The 16565-nt window shown below is 50.9% G+C and overlaps 1 protein-coding gene across 1 annotated transcript; it reads left to right on the top strand.

Moving 5' to 3' along the window:
- The first annotated feature begins 199 nt into the window (after positions 1 to 199).
- SDF2L1 (stromal cell-derived factor 2-like 1) lies at positions 200 to 3908 on the top strand. The gene is given in 3 exon segments (XM_014944060.1): positions 200 to 569; positions 571 to 783; positions 2769 to 3908. Coding segments are annotated over 3 exon segments (735 nt in total). The 5' UTR covers positions 200 to 326; the 3' UTR covers positions 3048 to 3908.
- The last annotated feature ends 12657 nt before the right edge of the window (positions 3909 to 16565 follow it).

Below are 16565 nucleotides of genomic sequence, written 5' to 3'. Positions count from 1 at the left end.
GAGGGGAGCAGCGGAGGAGGAGGCGATGAGCGGTTGCTGAGGGCGGTGTCCCGGGAGCAGCAGCGGGGATGAGGCTGCGGGGCACCGGAGGCCGGGCAGGGGCAGGAGGGTGCGGAGCCTGGGGAGCGGGAGGGCGTCCCGGCGGCGCTCGGCGGGTCCCGGAGGGGGATTTCCCCGTCGCCGTCCCTGAGGCGAGCTCTGCTCCCACCGGGGCCTCAGCAGCGCTTCCAGCGCCGGTCCCGGCAGCGGGGAACCGGTTCCTCTGCGGATACAGAGCGCTGGGTGGTATCCTCGAGAAAGGCAGGAGGGTGTGTGCAGTGTCCGTTATGGATGGGATTTTCTTCTCGTGTGTTCACCATGAACTTGTGACGGGTGTGTCTGTAACACACGCTGTGTTTAACTTCTTCCATCTGAAAGCTCGCTGGGTACCTGCGTTCTGCTGCCGTCAGCAAACGCACCGTGAGCGTCAGACAGCTCCCAAACATGAAGGCATGAGAACGGCAAAGAACATTTCTGTAGTTCTTTCAGGACTTCTTGAGCTGGGGAAGTGGGTTAAGTCTCCTGCTGTTTAATTCTATCCCGACAGGAAGCGGGCAGCAGTCAGTGACGGGAGTTGAAGCTTCGGATGATGCCAACAGCTACTGGCGGATCCGAGGGAAGAGCGATGGCAGCTGCCAGCGGGGAGCACCGGTGAAGTGTGGGCAGGCCATACGGCTCACCCACGTTAACACGGGCAAGAACCTGCACACTCATCACTTCCCATCACCACTCTCCAATAACCAAGTGAGTTCTGTAAAATCTTAGGCTTTTGTATAAGTAATGGATGCTCTTGAGAATATTCTCTCCAGTTTTTCATGGTTTTGAAGAATCAGGCTTGGGTACCAGCTGCCAGAAACAGTATGTCTGTGCATTTCTAGAGTTCAAGTATATGCTTTTCTACATCTTGAAATAATGTATTTAAGTTCTTGGCAGTGGCAAAATGTAATGTGTACTAGTATCGATATTTCACAGTAGTTTTAACAAATCTGCATATATTTTTATCCCACACCATTGCTACTGGGAAAGATTGTTCGGAAATGTTTAGCACTTCCAAGACATCGGGGACTGGGCACCTCCCTCAACACTGTGGAGATGCTCTAGAGTGAGGCAGCTAGTCACCAGGCATTCCTGTATCCAAGTTCTTGGTGATCCAGTCTACTAGCCTCAGTCATCTTCTCATTATCCCTGTTTTAGTTCACTGTTCTTATTTATCTGCCCTCCTTCCACAGGAAAAATGAATCTAGTCTCACTATCGTATTTATTTATTATTTTGTACATATCTAGCAGAGTGTAATTTCTAACTATAATTAGATCCCAGTCTTGTCCTTGGACAAAAGCTTCTCCAAGATTGAAGCGCACTCTTAAAATAAATAATGCAAATTTGTTGGAAGTTTGTCATTAGAAGTCATTTTAGTCTTCCTTCAGGCTGTGTAGATAGGTCATTACATTCAGACTTGGAAGACCTGACTGTGAAAAAGGTTTGTCTTTTACCATCAGTAAAGTCAGATGCAGTTTTGTGTAGGAAATCTACATCATGTGGTTATTAAAACAAAAGAAGTGATGGAAAAATAGCATTTCAGAGAATTATTTAAAGAACAGATTGACTCTAAAACCTCCCACCAGTTCTCATTTGTCAGTTTAGACAATTCTTACAACATTTTTCTTAATGTAAAAATGTTCAGCAGCTGTCACTGTGTGGTTTTGGGTTTGCTCTGTGCCCACACAGTATGTCAGTGAGAGGGAAGTTTGCGTGATTTCCCAGAGTTTGCGTGACAGTCCCATGAGTGGGACTTAGGGCATTATTGAAATATGATGTAGCTATGAACGCACTTTTTAATTTCATATTCTCAACAGAAGTTGGATTTTCAGTTAGCATGTTGTCTTTCATGCTTTTTGGACTACTTAAACTTGAATTAACATGACCCAAAAATTTTAGGTTGCTAGGTACAAACTATTGCTGTTCTATTTTCAAGTTGTTCATCGCTTCTGGTTCTCAGATTTTTAAGAATTAAAGGTTGTATTGAGTCCTAAGCAGCTGGTGCTCAGCCTGTATGATTTCTGCAAATACTTGGAATTTCTTTTTGGTGTATGTTGAAATCTAATCTCTAACTTTTGTTTTAGCAGGAATTCATTTGCTTTAATGGTCTTCCTTTTTTTTTAAAGAGCTATTCAGCTACCTATGTGAAGATAGAGTGTAACCCAGAATAGTGCTTGGCCCAATTGTAAGCTTGGTATAATTAAGTACAAAAGGAATATGATCACTTCATAAGCTGAATTGTTGGGACATTGTGATAAAAACATATGCTGAAAATCGTGTTGCAATGGTAACTCTGAAGATGGCGGTACTACGAAACTAAACGTCTGCAGTTGCAAACTTTTTTTGAGTGGGGAAGATTTTCATTAGTATTGTTTGGTTTGCATTTTTTCTCAGAAGGGTTGTTTGATCTCTGTGCTCAAGTCCTGTTTCATTTCACTTGGAATGTATTTGGGGCTTGTTGGCACTTTTCACTGAGGTCACACGTCGGAGTTTGATCGCACTTTGTGTTTGAGTTGTAGTGATAGAAGTTACTGCTGCTGGGTTTGGGAACTGGTTCAAGGTGATGCAGCAACCCTTTTTCTTTCCTCTCCGTCCTTGCCTTTGAACTGTGGTGACTGTGGCTGCTGTTTTACTGTGTGTCCTGGAGGTGTCTGCGTACATTTTCACTTGAGGAAGTTTGTGTCTCTAACAGGAAGTAAGTGCCTTTGGTGATGATGGCGAAGGAGATGACCTGGATATCTGGATTGTGCAATGCAGTGGGACTTACTGGGAGCGGGAGGACGCCGTGCGCTTCAAGCACGTGGGAACGGAGGTGTTCCTTTCGATAACGGGGGAGCAGTATGGGCACCCCATTAGGGGCCAGCGGGAAGTCCATGGCATGCCTGCTGCTAACCATCACAACTATTGGAAAGCAATGGAAGGAGTCTTCATCAAACCCAGCATGGACCCTGTAAAACACGATGAGCTCTGAATTGACAGAGGATCCAAAATGCTTCAGCTTACTCCAGTCTTCAGAGATGCTAATCCTTGGTCTCTTCCAAGTCCCGCCTTGCCTAAGCGACTGACTCTCTGTGTTACTGAAGGGCATTAGTTCATTCTAGAAATGCAGCACTTCTCTGGGGAATGGCAGCTCCCAGGTTCAGCCATTGACATTTATCTGGTGAAATACTTCCTGAATTGTCAAGCTTAACTGACGAAACTAGTTCATGCATCTGTTAGTTTCCATTGTCATTTGTTTGGTTACTTTTTCTGAAATTCAAAGGAAATGGAAAAACTGAATTAACACATTTCTGCAATCCCAAGTACAATAAAAATGTGTATTTTGTCATCTTTTTCCAATTATAATTAAATATTTGGAAACTGATTTCTACTTCTTAGTGAGAGAATGTTATTAATGAGGAGATGGAGTAAGTCTAGAAATGGAAAAGTTGTTCTCAAATATGGTGTCTTTTCAACTATTCAGCCTTCCAGAAAAAGAATGTGGTCATTTGAAAATTGCTTCCAATGTCTTTCATGAGTTTCGTTATGTACTGTATTGGAAGAGTTGAAAATATTGTGTATGTTGGAGTAAGAAGACAGAGTTTTAATTTATTCACTTTCTCCAAGAAGTTCAGGTTTTCTGGTAACGGTGACACTGCTGTTTGTCAAATGGTGAGACTGCTCTGCTCTGTGAACTGGTGCAGGAAGCAACTGTTTGTTTCATTAATAGTAGCATTTTATAAAATTCTATGTGGTGCGAAGGAACGGTTGAATTTGACTGACTTGTACTTGCATGTCACTCTGCAAGGTCAGTATAAGAATCTAGATGAATAAATAGTGGAGCATACAGCCATCTGGGGATTTTGTGCGTGAATCCAGAAAAAGAGGAAAAAGAATCTTTGGGAGTGGTTTGGTCCTGGATTTTTGACCAAATGGTGTGCTCTGGAGAGCTTACAAGAAGCCTTCATTGAATAAGTTATGAATTTCTATGGTCCTCTTTACCTGTAAAAAGGAAAAAAAACTAGTTCTTGAATGTGTTTGTTACGCGGTGTTACTGGAAATACTGATTAAAATTCAAAGTACCATACATTTCCTATTTGTTTTAAACAGAAGAGCTCACAAAATGAGAGTGAAAAGTTAGCAAATGCAGGTGTTCTGGTCTCCATGTGTAAATAGTTTACTGATTATGGTATTAATTAGTCAATCAGTTAAAGAAGCAGGAAGCTGATTTACTGCAGCTCTGCTCCTGTGGTGTGGGAGTGTTGTGTGGAGAAGGTGTGAGAGGCACTGGCAGCTGAGGTCTATAAATGCACCTCCTGGTACCTGCCCTGGTCCCTTGTGTGGCTGCAGCAGCTGGTGGTGGGTTTCAGTTGGGGGTCTGCTGCTGGTGAAGATCCTCCATACCCTCTGGAACGTGGAGCTCCTGTCACAGTTTGCTGTACTTCATTATTTCTCTTTGAAGAGAAAGGTAAGACTGTTTTTCTATGAATCTTGGTTGCATGTGCGTATTTTAAGGATTATGAGCGTTTTGGACAGGGAGTAGATGAGCTTTTGCTGGTTTGTATTAGAAATCTACGTGATGAATGTTCCAGGTTCGTTGATACTCCTGAGTAATTGCTATTGAAATTGTAGCTATAAAGGATAGCTACTTAAAAACAACCCCAACCTTCTGCATAAATAAGCTGATTTTTCCCATATTAAAAAGGTGGTGTTTTCCTGTGAAGTTGGTGTATGAGCAAACACAAAGAGTGGTGGTGTTTGGCAGGAGAAAGAAACAGATCTATCAGAGAGTTGTGTGTCCCCGGGAGCTCAGTGCTTCATGGCTGACCCCGTGGAGCTGGTGTTGGTTGGTGTTGGTTGTTCCTGTGACACGCGGAGTGGGCTGAGGGGCAGAGCAGGGGGCTCATCCCATCCCTGTGCCAGCTGCTGTCCCTGCCTGCTGTCTGGCTCTGGATGGTTCTGTCCCCAGCAAAGGTATTTGTCCATCTTACACTCAAGTGGGATCTCACTGGACCTTCCACTTTCTGTTCTGGATTTGAGCCAAATTGGTTTGGTGAGGCTGGGGAAGAACTGGCTTTTAGTTCTTATTACTTACTTTCTAACATTCTCTCGGTTTTGGAAACGCTTGTACCTTCTGTTCCCAAAGAGCCAGGCTTCCCCACACAGGTGTAGCCATTAATGCCTTATTTGTATTCGTTGTATGCCTTACAATGTATTCAACAGCTTTCCTGTGAACTGATTGTCCTTCACTTTTGATTCTGAGGGAAGTGTAGAAGTCACTTGGCCTTAATATTTCACTTGCACGTGTGTCACAATAGGCATTTATTCCCAGTTCTCATCACTATAAAAGTTGTGCTGTAGGACTTAAATAAGGCCAGTTGAAGAACATCTTACTTTGGAAAGGTCTCACATAGTACTAAAACAACTGCTGGTACTCAGTGTGTGCTAAATGCAGGCTACAAAAGTTTTAAGTTAATGTAGAAAGTGCAAAATCTTACAGCTGTGAAAAATGATTGTGTGCAAGTGCTCATGTGCTTTCATTTCTATAGACCTACTGGGTTTACAAGACTTGTAATCTTCAGAATCTGATTCAGGTGTTTGTATTTACTTTGGCTGATTGCAGTTCGACTTTTCAGTCCTCCCCCTCCAGCTGAGGACTAGAGACTTGGAGAATCCCAGTTTTTATATTGTTGGGTTCTGTTGTTTGTTTTCTGTTTGACTGTTATCTTCTGTCTAAAGATGTTGGGACTCCTGGGTAAAACATGAATTAGTGAGAGACGTAGATATGAGAGTTGGCAACACTGTTTTGCTGCTTTCTTTCTCTTAAGGTGATAAACCAAATTTTGTAATACCTCTTGTCAAAATTCTCTATATGCTTCAAGGTTAATTGAAAATGATCTTGGCTTCTGATCCTAGCAGAAAAGAATTCTTTCACATGGCTGACAGGTGCTTTTCACTACTATTACAAGGCTCTGAAAAGGTGTGCCCATGTTGTTCCTCTTCCCTTAGTAAACTAGAAAGGCTTTGGGAAAAGATCTAAGAGGGATCCTTATTTATAGTTGTTCTCAGTGGTAGTAATTGCTAAAGACAATCTACCTAGACTTAGAAAAATCTGTGAAATATGGCATGTTACACATGTATATATCTAGTACAATGTAAAATGACAGAGTTCCTCAGATATTGTTCATTTTCAAGGCAAGTGTGTGTGTATACAAGCACTTGTACTCTCTATTTCCTGAAGCTTTTTAAAGCTCTGTGTAACTGTTAGGGTGTGAACACTGGCTGCACAGTTTGTCTCCTCGGTCCGTGCGATGAGAACCAGGTTCAGTTCTTCTGAAGTGCTCGAAGGGACGTACCGCTCATTGACTCTCTGCTCTGAATGGCAAGGGTGAAGATAAATGAAATTAAAACATTGATTCATGTTTGGGAGTACTAATTGGGTATATCTATTCTTATTAAGTTAGCATATTTTTTTTTTTAAATCAAAACCTAAAAGAAAGAAGATGGTCTCCTTGGCTGTGCTCTGTGGGGTGGGAAGCACAGGGGATGGTTTGCTTCATCGAGGAGGAACAAAATGTTCAATCTTACCATCCCGGAGTTGCACTGGAAACAGGAGGCGATTCAAACTTACCTCAGGGTGTGCAGCATTTATTATGCATGCAAGTCACAAGCAGTAATAAATTTTAGGACCCTACGGTTATTTTAAATACTTAGAGGAATAAATATTTTATGCTTTCTCCCCTCCTCCCACTGGCACTCTAAGCATCTCAGTGCTCCCATCTTTGTAAATACTTCAGCAGGACCTTGAGTATTTATACCTGATAACTTATTTTTACTCTGTGCAATCTGTTTCTTTAACCAAACATGCCACAATTTCAGGAGAGTAGAGGAATTGATCGATAGGTGCTCAGCCAGTTCCTCTGCAGACAGAACTGAACTTCTTTGGGTGCGTATGAGACAAGGAGGGAGTGTTGTGAGCACCTTGAACGTAGACTTAAGTAGTTCTTTCTCTTTAAATTGCAGCAAATTAAATTGATTATAAAACCCTTTTACTATATTGGGTATTGTCATTCTAAATTAGCACGAAGTTCACAGTGAATCCTCCTAGGACAGCTCTGATAGTGATTGAAGCTGCTGTTTGGTGAGGGGTTCTGGTGTCTTTGGGGAGGCGGTGCCCTGTGTCGGTGGGGTTAGCAGCCCTGTGACATCTCAAGGGTACCAAACCCTCGTGAAACACATCACAAACTAATCGGAGTCTGTGCAAGCTATAAAGCTGCCTGATTAGGTCCTGTATGTTTTTTTTTTAACTATAAAAATAACGTGCAGGTGCTGGCTTTGCGTGTCTGGAGGACTGTTGAGTTTGGGCTCAGATCTAAGGCTCTTGGGTTCATCTTCGTGCTGGTCGCGTATTTATTGCCCTGAGCCTCATTTCCCGAGAGCTGATCAGCGGTGCGTGCTGTGCTCGAAGTGGGGGTATCGGGGGTGAATCTGGTGGGGCTCAAACCACAGCTAAACATAAAACAAACTCGGTACCCGACGCTGTTGTTCTGCTGGTGCCGTCTGGTCCCCGTCCCTGCCCGCCGGGCGCCGCAGCCGCCCCCCCGCCGCTCCCCGGGGTTGCGGTGCCCCCGAGAGCCTCCGGGGGTGCGGGTCACTGCCCGCGCCTGCCCGGGGCCCGGCCCCGCAGGGAGTCTGTGGAGAAAACCCGGGCGGGGAGATGTAAGCGGGGCCGCTCGGAGGAAAAGGGACGGGATCTCCGTGGCGGAGCCCCAGGCGGGACCGGGGGGCGGCGGGCCGGGGCCGGGGTCGGTGGTGCCGCCGGCCAGCGGGGCTGCTCCGCCCGCTCCCGGGGGTCGGACGGCTCCGGCAGCGCGGCTCTGAGCGCCGGCCAATTTACGCTCTTCGGGGGGAGCAAACGGCACCCGCGGTCGGGGGGGGCTGCTGTGAGCCCTCCTGCGGCCGGGTCTCGCCTCAAATGTGCCCCAAATCCTGTACTGCTCCGTTAGGGAAGGGGAGATTAAAACATCAGCGTAGGCTATAAAGCGATGCTTCAGGCGTCCCTGGTTACTGTCTTCTATAGGATCGATGAAGTGCGGCCAAGGCTGAAGCCTGTTTGCTTACAGTAGACGGTTAAGGCAATTACCTGTATCGTAAAATTAAATACCGGTTTCCGCTCGGTGGGGGGGGGAAGACACAAAAGGATGGTTAAAGGGAGCTCTTCTCTCCTCCCGTCACTGCAGCGATCCCCGTGCATTCTGCGAGATCTCGAAAGCAAAAGCTGAAGAGAAGCGATCCGTTCCCAGCCCCTGGGAGCCGTGTCGCCGTCAGCGGCCACACTCACACCCACGCGCCTTGGCCCCGGTGCCACCGTCCCGCTCTCCCGCGGCGTGCCATCCCTCGGGGTGGGGTGGGAGCCGAGCTGCCATCTCCTCCCGAGGCCGCGCCGGTTCCCGAGCCGGTGGGAGGCTGCGCCCGGCGGCTTCTCCCCGCCGTCCCGAGGGGGTCCCCCCCGCGCCCGTCCTCGGCGGAACCGCGGTCCGGCGGGCCCAGCTCCCGGCGCAGCCATCGCCGAGGGCTCCGTTCATTTGCCAGGCGGACGTAGATTTTCCTGTAGATTCTCCCGGCAGTGCAAATTCAGTTTCTCGGCACCAGCCGCCTGCCATATTCCTTCACCTCTAGCGGAAAGATGGTCTCCAATACGAGCCTTTTACGGTCCCGGGTACCAGCCTCTGCTCACGGCGATCCTCGGGTGATGCAGGAGGCTTCCTCCAAACCGGCTCTCCCGCAGCCACACGCTGCCCCTTCCCCTCGTCCCTCTCCTCTCCCCCTCTTCTGCCTGCTCCGCCGGGCAGGCTCGTCTCTGCGTTCAGCCTCCGGGGGGGCGCGGAGGGGTCCCACCTCGTGTGCGCAGCCCTGAGCCGCGTCCGCCGCCGCCAGCCTGTCACCGGGTCCCGGCGGGAGCCCCGCGGTCACGGTACCGCGGCAGAGCTCCTGCCCGCGGGGCGCGGCGATGCTTTGCCTCGGGGTGAACCGCAAGGTTCAGCGCCACAGCCGGAGGGGGGGTCCCTCCCGGCTCCTCCGCCCCCATCCCACTCCCTGTGACCAGGGGGCGCGTTTAAAGCCCAGTAGCTCAAGAGGCCGAAAGGATACAAACAGAGGCGTTTGGCTGCGGAATCACAGGAGAGCGGTGCCTCCTGGTGCCGAGAAAACACGGCAGCGCCTCGATACCTGCCCGGGAGAGGGAGCCGAGGGGCGTTCGCGGCCCCCCCGAGCGCTTCTCCCGCATCGGGACGTCTGGAGGCACCGTGTGGCTGTGAGAGAGCGTCCAGCCCCGTCCGGCTGCTGGCACTGGGGGGGAACACGCTTTAGTGCAGCTCCCGCAGATCCCATCCTGCCGCGAAGGGATCTAGCTCGGGAACTGGCTTCGATGGGTACACGGAGTGTGGCGTGATGGTTGTGTAGGTACTTGGTTAATCATCGCCTGCTTTGCCTGTGTCCTCCCCGCTTCTTCAAAACGGGAGGCTCATGATTCGTGCCAGGAACATCTTATCCTGGGCTTGTCGCCTGCGTTTGTGGCTCCGCCAAAAAAAAAAAAAAAAAAGGCTGTTGTAGCATTAAACCCGAGCGGCTAAAACAGACATGGTGAGTGCAGAACGCGAGGCTTCTCCTGGAATTGCACCCAGGGGAGCACCATCTGCTGTCTCTCTTGCAAATATTATACTTTTGAATGCATTCCCTCTGCCGACGCTGGGTGCGGGTGTGGGGGCGATTACTGTCCAGCTGGAGGCGATTTTCTATAAAGCCGCGCAGCAAAACGCTGCGTTTCCTCAGCTGGACAGACAAACGGCGTGCGGCGGGTCTCCGTCCAGCTTTAGAGACCAGTCTCCGGGGCAGAAGAGCTTAAAATGTTAAAATCTTTGTCTGTCCCCCTGTACGGCCGCTGTTTTCGTGTGGGTGATTAACCGAAACCTCGCTTAGAAGTCTCGGAGCCCCCCCGGGTCCCGTCCAGGCTCTGGGGGTGTCGCCCCGTAGGAGGGCTGCCTTTCTTGGGGCAGGAGGGATGCTGCCCGGTAAGGGGGGGGGTGTGTGTGTGTGTGAGACCAGACCGGCCAGAATAGATGCGTTTGCTCCTTCGGGTATGAATTGTCAGCTGGGAGAGCACAACTTCCTCCCTACCCAAAAAGGAAGAGGTAACTGTGACTTTGGAAGTGGCAGCCGGAAAGGTGGAAGGGACACCCCCTTCGGGAGAGCTGCGGTGGGTAGTGGAGAAAAGCCTTGGGAACCCTCCCGAGACTGGAAATGTCACAGTGCGGCGTTTATAGCTTCCTCCAGCGCCAGGCAGCGAGTGTCCCCGCAGCGCAGGGAGGGGACAGTGGGGAGGGGGATCCCGAATGCGGAAAGCACCAGGACAAGGTGGCGGAGAAGGGGGGCTCCGAGGCGGGCGGGGGCTGCGAGGGGCGAGGAGCACGCCCGGCGGGGACGTGCCCCGGGAGCCGGCCGCGGGAGGGTGCCGGGGCACGGACAGCCCCCCCCGCCCGCCGGGACCCCGGGGCTGAGCCGCCGGGGAAGGACGGTGCCCGGGCGGCGCTGGGACGGCTGGTGCCGCGTGGGACGCTACGATGAAAGGTGCTTTTAACGGGAAACTAAGACTGCAGAGCTGCTCCCCTCTTTCGGGGCTGCCTGCTGCGCTCTTCTCCACAGGGAAGTTGCCCGGTCTAGATCGGTCTTGCCAGAAAATCGCCTTGACACAAGATCATGTTTTCTTATATCTGGTGCTTTAGGAAACCGAAGGAAAATGATTATCTGTTTTTCACTCGGAGACACATGGTTCATACTGAAGGAATGGCTTAATACTTAACCTAGGGGAAAAAAAATGATTCTAATAAAGTGCTAGCTAAAGTCGGGGGATGTTTTGGTAGGAGGCTCTGCTTCAGGCACTGGGACCGATGACTTGCTGCAGAGCTGGGTGACCCTGAACAACGTGTCGGTACCTCTTCGTCCCACCTGGAAGAGAAAATTACAGGCTTTCTTTGCCTTGTCTGGGGGCGGTGTGCCGGGTTGGTGTCCGGGAGGCCGGGGGAAGGCCGGTGCCGTGCCCGGGGGAGCCCCTGCCCTCCGCGCCGTCCTTCCCCCGCAGCTCCGCGCCGCGCAGAGCTATCGCCGCCGCCTCTTCCGCGGGCCCGGCTCCGAGCAGGTTAAAATGGCGACGGCCACCCTGTTCCTCGAAGGCAGCAGCTTCTGCCTGGCCCTGCCCGGGGGCTCCGGGGGGAGGCCGGGTGCGCTGCCGGGAGCCGGGGCTGCGCTGGTCCCCGCTCGGCACCGCGGGGTGACGGGGGTTCTCCGCTCCTCGCCGCCCTTCTCCGCCTGGTGCTTGTCGCCTTCCCGCATCCAGCACCGACCGGCTGCGAGACCCGCGGCGCTCGCTTTTTTTGCGGGGAAACCCAGCGCGGCAGCGGCGCGGCCCCGAGCCCCCCGGGGTGCCTGGAAGGGGCGGCAGCGGGGTCCCTGCAGGCTCGTCTCTCGGGGGGTCTGTGTGTATCGGGGGTTATAGCTCAATAGAGAAGAGCCAGCGAAGGATGTGCTTGGATTTCAGGGCTATTTTAGGCAGAAATAATGGGGAATGTGCGTGTGAATAGCCTGAGCAATGCTTACTGAGCAGTCCCTCCCGCTGCCTGTCTTTCCCTCCACCCCAACCCGATCTCTTTTACTGTGTGCCCCCAAGTTTAATAAAAATATTTCGATAGGTTTAGGTCGAGAAGCGGCTTTAGCCGATATCCCCATTGCACCGCCCTGAGCCCTCCCTCTTCGCCCCTGCCAGGGCTGGCGGACGGGATTTTTTGCGCCAGGCTCTGACGGAGGGCAGGCGGTGGTTTGGGGCACATGTTCCCCGGCCGGAGGGGGCCCGCTCTCTGCATCCCCCTTGCCCGGGGGGCGAGGGACGCTCCTGGGCTCGGACACGGCGGCCGGGGCCTGTCAGTGGGGCCCTTTCAGACCCCCCGCCCCCCGAAATCCCGGTGCGATCCGCTGGCGGGTGTCGGTCTCACTCGGCACCAGCCGTCGGGCCCGGCCGGTTGCTGTGCGGCACCGAGGATGAGCCCCGGCGATGAAACCCTTCCTTGGCGGCGGCTCGGAGAGCATCCTCCGGGGGGACACCGCCTGAGTTCTGGTGCCGGAGGGGGGGAGCGAGGGGGGCAGGCCGGTGGGGCCGGGGTCTCCTGCCTTAGCGCCAAGAGCCATTCAGCTGGTCCAGGCTTTAAAGAAGAGCCCTGGCCCCGCTGGCTGCCTTGCACAGGGTGCAGGTGGCAAACGGTTCGGCTTCACTTTTCCCGACTTAAATATTATCCTGATTCCCCCCTCCCCTATTTAAATTATTTCCTGCTTTTTTTTTTTTTTTTTTGGTTATAATCTTGAAATTTTACTTTTCAAAATTGTGCAGTCCATTACTTCTACTGTTGAACAGATGTATTGATGTTGTCCAAGTGTAACTGTTACACAGCTCCACATACTGTGTTTGGCAGCTAATACAGATGACATGTATGTTTATCTTCTCTTGATGCCTTTTTTTTTTTTTTTTTTTTTTTGGTGTGTGTGTGAGAGATGTTTTTTGATGGGGTTGGTGGTTGTTGGTTGGTTTGTTGTGGGACTGGTGGTTTGGTTGTTTGTTTTTCTCTTGTAAACACTTACCTTTCAGTAGGGATATCTGTGTGTGAAGAGGGAAAGGAGGGGAAGAAGGGAGCAATTGTGATCAGAGAATTTGGCCAGAGATTCAACAGGGTAACACCAGAACTACCCTCTGACTTGCTCCAAACGCTGTTATAAACACCCTAACCTGCGTTTGGGGCTGGGCAGTGAGAAATCCTTAGCTGTGCTGGTCCTCGGTATCTGTAACAGCTTACACGTGAAGGTGGCCTCTGTACTTCTCCAGGGCTGTTGACTGATCCCCTTTTCCCTCAGACTGGGAAGTCTTTCCTTTTCTGCTTCTTTTGGAGCACAGCCTCCCTCTTGTTTGAATTTTTCAAAATAATTTAGCGGTGTGTCAAATGTGTAACCACTGTAGAAGGAAAACCAAGCAACAGAATTTTCTGCTGGTGCTGTGCAAAACCGGATTGCTGTCACCCTGAGCGTGTTCTGAAATATGACGGGGATTCACGGTGGAGGAAGAAACCAGTTTGTCTCCTGGCTCTGTGCGATGGTGGCTTTTGTACGCAGTGTTAAGTCCCTATTGATTTTAATTGGGCAAACTGCTCATGTCCTTGTAGCAGCTCCTGGCAAAGGTGTTGCTCCTCAGCACATCAGTGTCTGAGGGAGGCAGGGGTCTCCCATTTGATGTAGTAGTAGCAGGGTGACTCTTTAAAGTATTTGACTTATTACACCCATGCAAAATCACACATTCGAGTTTGCACTGTGAGCTTCAGCTTATCGTTGTCACCTGATTATTTGTGTGTCTAAGGAGGTTTGCAAGACCTGGGGAGGTTTGCGAAACAAGGGCTCACCCACCTCCCAGGTGAGTAAGCAGGCTTTTCCCCCAGTCGGTGTTTGATGCTGAGCCCAGGCAGTACCCAGTTCTGTGCCGCGCCACAAAGACTGTTTTGGTTTGCCCCGAGGAACTTCCCTTCTCAATTAGCCACCCACCCGCTGTTCTGCTAGCTCCTTATGGCAGAGATCCCTGCCCGCCGAGCTCCTGGTGACAACACACTAAAGAGCAGAGCATGGTTTTAAAGCCCTGATGCTTTTAGACTCTTCTTCCCATCTGTTCACTTCTGAGCAGAGACACAAGTCCTTCGCAAGGACGCGGGGCTGCCAGATCCAGGCCTTGCCTGGGGAAGCTTGTCATTCCCAGGAAGGGTTTAGCTGGAGTCTCAGAAGTTGTGTACAGATTGAGCCAGGCTTCAGCTGAAAAGCTGGGTGGATAATGCCATTGTCAAGCCTCCAGTGAAGCAGTTTGGCCACCTGCTGCTCCCTCTGGATGGGAGCAGGATGCTTACTGGAGGGCTTGTGAGGAAGGGAATATACTTTCAGGTATCTCATGTGAATGGGGTTCTTGGGAGGAGTTAACAGTGAATATGTTTTTTGTCTAATTAATCACAGCTAGGACTAGAGCGTTTTGGGTTGTGGGTTTTCTGTATATGCCTCACCCTTTTTCTTAGCACTTAAGTTTGTCATAATTGCCAGGACATATCCTGTCTTCAGTCTGTGCTGGGATGAATCCCCAGGACTGCATATGGAGCAGTGGCAGGATATGGCCCTAAAAAGCAGCAGTTTGTGCTTCCTGCGGGGAAGTGGCTGGCTGTGACAGCCCTGCCAGAGGCAGCGTCCACCCCGGCGGCAGCGCAGCGGTGACCAGAGCTCGAGGGGAAAAACGCTGTTGTGCCTTGGGATTCAGCAAATGCACTGTGAGCTACCTAGTGGTATTAGGTCTAATCGTTGGAGTTTTCCCCTCAAAGCTGTGGCTGGATTTATGTTGATCACTTTAAAACAAATCTCACCGATATATTTAGTAGAAGAATGTGTAAAACCCCAACCCCCAAAGGGTATTATGTAACCAATACAGTATTTAAGTACCCCCTGTGTAAACTAACTGAAAAGCCTGCTGTTTGCCTTCTTTGCCTCTGTTGTGTATTGGTCAACCCAAGCAGGGCGCTGTGTTTGCTGTTCTGATTACTATTTTAAAAGGAAAGATCCATAGGATCATGTTATCTAGAAAGTGAAAAAGACTTAAACCCCAGTCAGTGGGCTTAAAGAGGGCTCTGGGGCCAAGTGAGAGCCCTCTCATGGGCTGCCCAGGGTGCGGATTGCCAAGGGAGCTCGTGCCATTTGGAAGGGCACGGACATCAGGGATAGAGCCCCGCACCAACGTACTTTGTCCCTTTATTTTGGCATGTTTGGTGCAGCCGCTCTTGGTGGCCTCTGCAGCCTCAGCCACGGGGTCCAGCTGAGCTCAGCAAAGATGAAGGTGTGTCGGTGTAGGGTCACGGAGATGGTGGGAGCTGGTGGGCCAACTGGGAATGTGTTCCCGCTGCTGTATCTAGAACTGGTATTGGGTCGAAATTAGAGGTGGATTTCCTCTTGCTTTTGAACCAAGAGGAGTTTGTAGGCTTTCCCCTTAATTTACTGTTATTGATCTGCCATCAGCTCCTTGCCCAGTTAAATCCTTTATTCAAGGTGCTGGATCTTAGGAGCACAGTGGTTTCCCATTATTGTTATAATCTTTTGCCAAAGAGAGATTCCCCCTTCTCAGTAACGCACCAAAGTGGAAGTAATCGCTCTTTTTTTCTTCTTGCATTTGTCCTTTCCTGTTTCATTCACGGATTGAAAAATGGCTAAAGAGCAGCCCCCATTTCACCTCCCCTTTTCCCTGATTGACTCAGCAGCTCCTGGGACAGAGAGAGGAAAGGGGCCTCCAGGTCACAACCTTCACAATCTTCAAAGCCCCTGCCGCTTCCAGCAGCTGTCACAGCTCTCACTGACCATATCCCCAGAAGGTCAGCAAAAAAATAAACACTGGGGCCCGACAGGTCCCCTTCTCATGCAAACTGGCCACTTCCCTCCCCAGCTCCCATTCCATGCATAGCTTACACACAGGAGACCCCCTTGGATTTGCACAGAGCTATGCAAGAGCAAAATGCCATGGAAAATAAAAGCAGAAGGGCTTCCTGGGCAGGCAGGGTGGGAAAAAGAAAAGCCGCTTCCTGAGCGCTCCATGCCCACCCACAGGCTGCTGCAGCCATTTTGTGCGCGCAAAGCCTGGAGGTGAAGATGGAGAGGGGGGTGACTCTTCCCTGGGAGAGGCTGCAGGGAAGGATTCAGCTTCTAGATCTGCTTGTGCATGTGAGAGACAGAAAAAAGAATCCAAAAGAAATAGGAAATGAAACATAGACAGTAAAAGCCTTTTCATCGGGATGAGATTGCACCCCTCTCCTACAGCCGCCCTGCTCGCTGCACTCACCTTCCTCTGCAAAAAGCCATGATGAAGCAGAAACAGTGCCAGGGAGAAGCACAGGTTCAAAAGGCCAGGGTGGAAAGGTCCTTTGCTAAAGGAAATACCCCTCCCCAGCCCTCTTTTACAGAAGTATCCATTTCAGCATGGCCACTAATAATCAAAGGGCTGTTTCCTGGCCTTCCAGCACAGCTCCCAGATGCGGAGCGCTGTTCTCATCTCCATGATTGTAAACCCTTCCCCTCCCGCCCCACATCCTGGCCTCCCTGCCCGTGCTCCCCCCTTGGCGAGCCCAGCACTGGGGCACGGTTCTGGCCCATTTTTCAGGCTCGGCAGAGGAGGAGGAGGATGCTCGTTCGGCTCGTTTTCCTTTTGCATTTTCCACCCCTCCCCGCAGAGACCGAAGGGGTGATTTCCCCACTGCCAAAAAAACCCAGCGAGGGGCTTTTTCTCTGCGGGAGGGGCTGCCGACCTGCAAGAAATCCCACCGGGAAGAAAAGGCAGCGACAGGGCCCGTGGGAGTCACTTTATTTCCTCGGTGTGGGCCGGGTACATCGCGGGGGCGGCCCGGGG

The sequence above is a fragment of the Calidris pugnax genome, unplaced genomic scaffold, assembly GCF_001431845.1.
Source record: "Calidris pugnax isolate Ruff unplaced genomic scaffold, ASM143184v1 scaffold138, whole genome shotgun sequence".
Lineage (NCBI taxonomy): Eukaryota > Metazoa > Chordata > Aves > Charadriiformes > Scolopacidae > Calidris > Calidris pugnax.
This window is presented reverse-complemented; position numbering and strand designations above follow the sequence as displayed.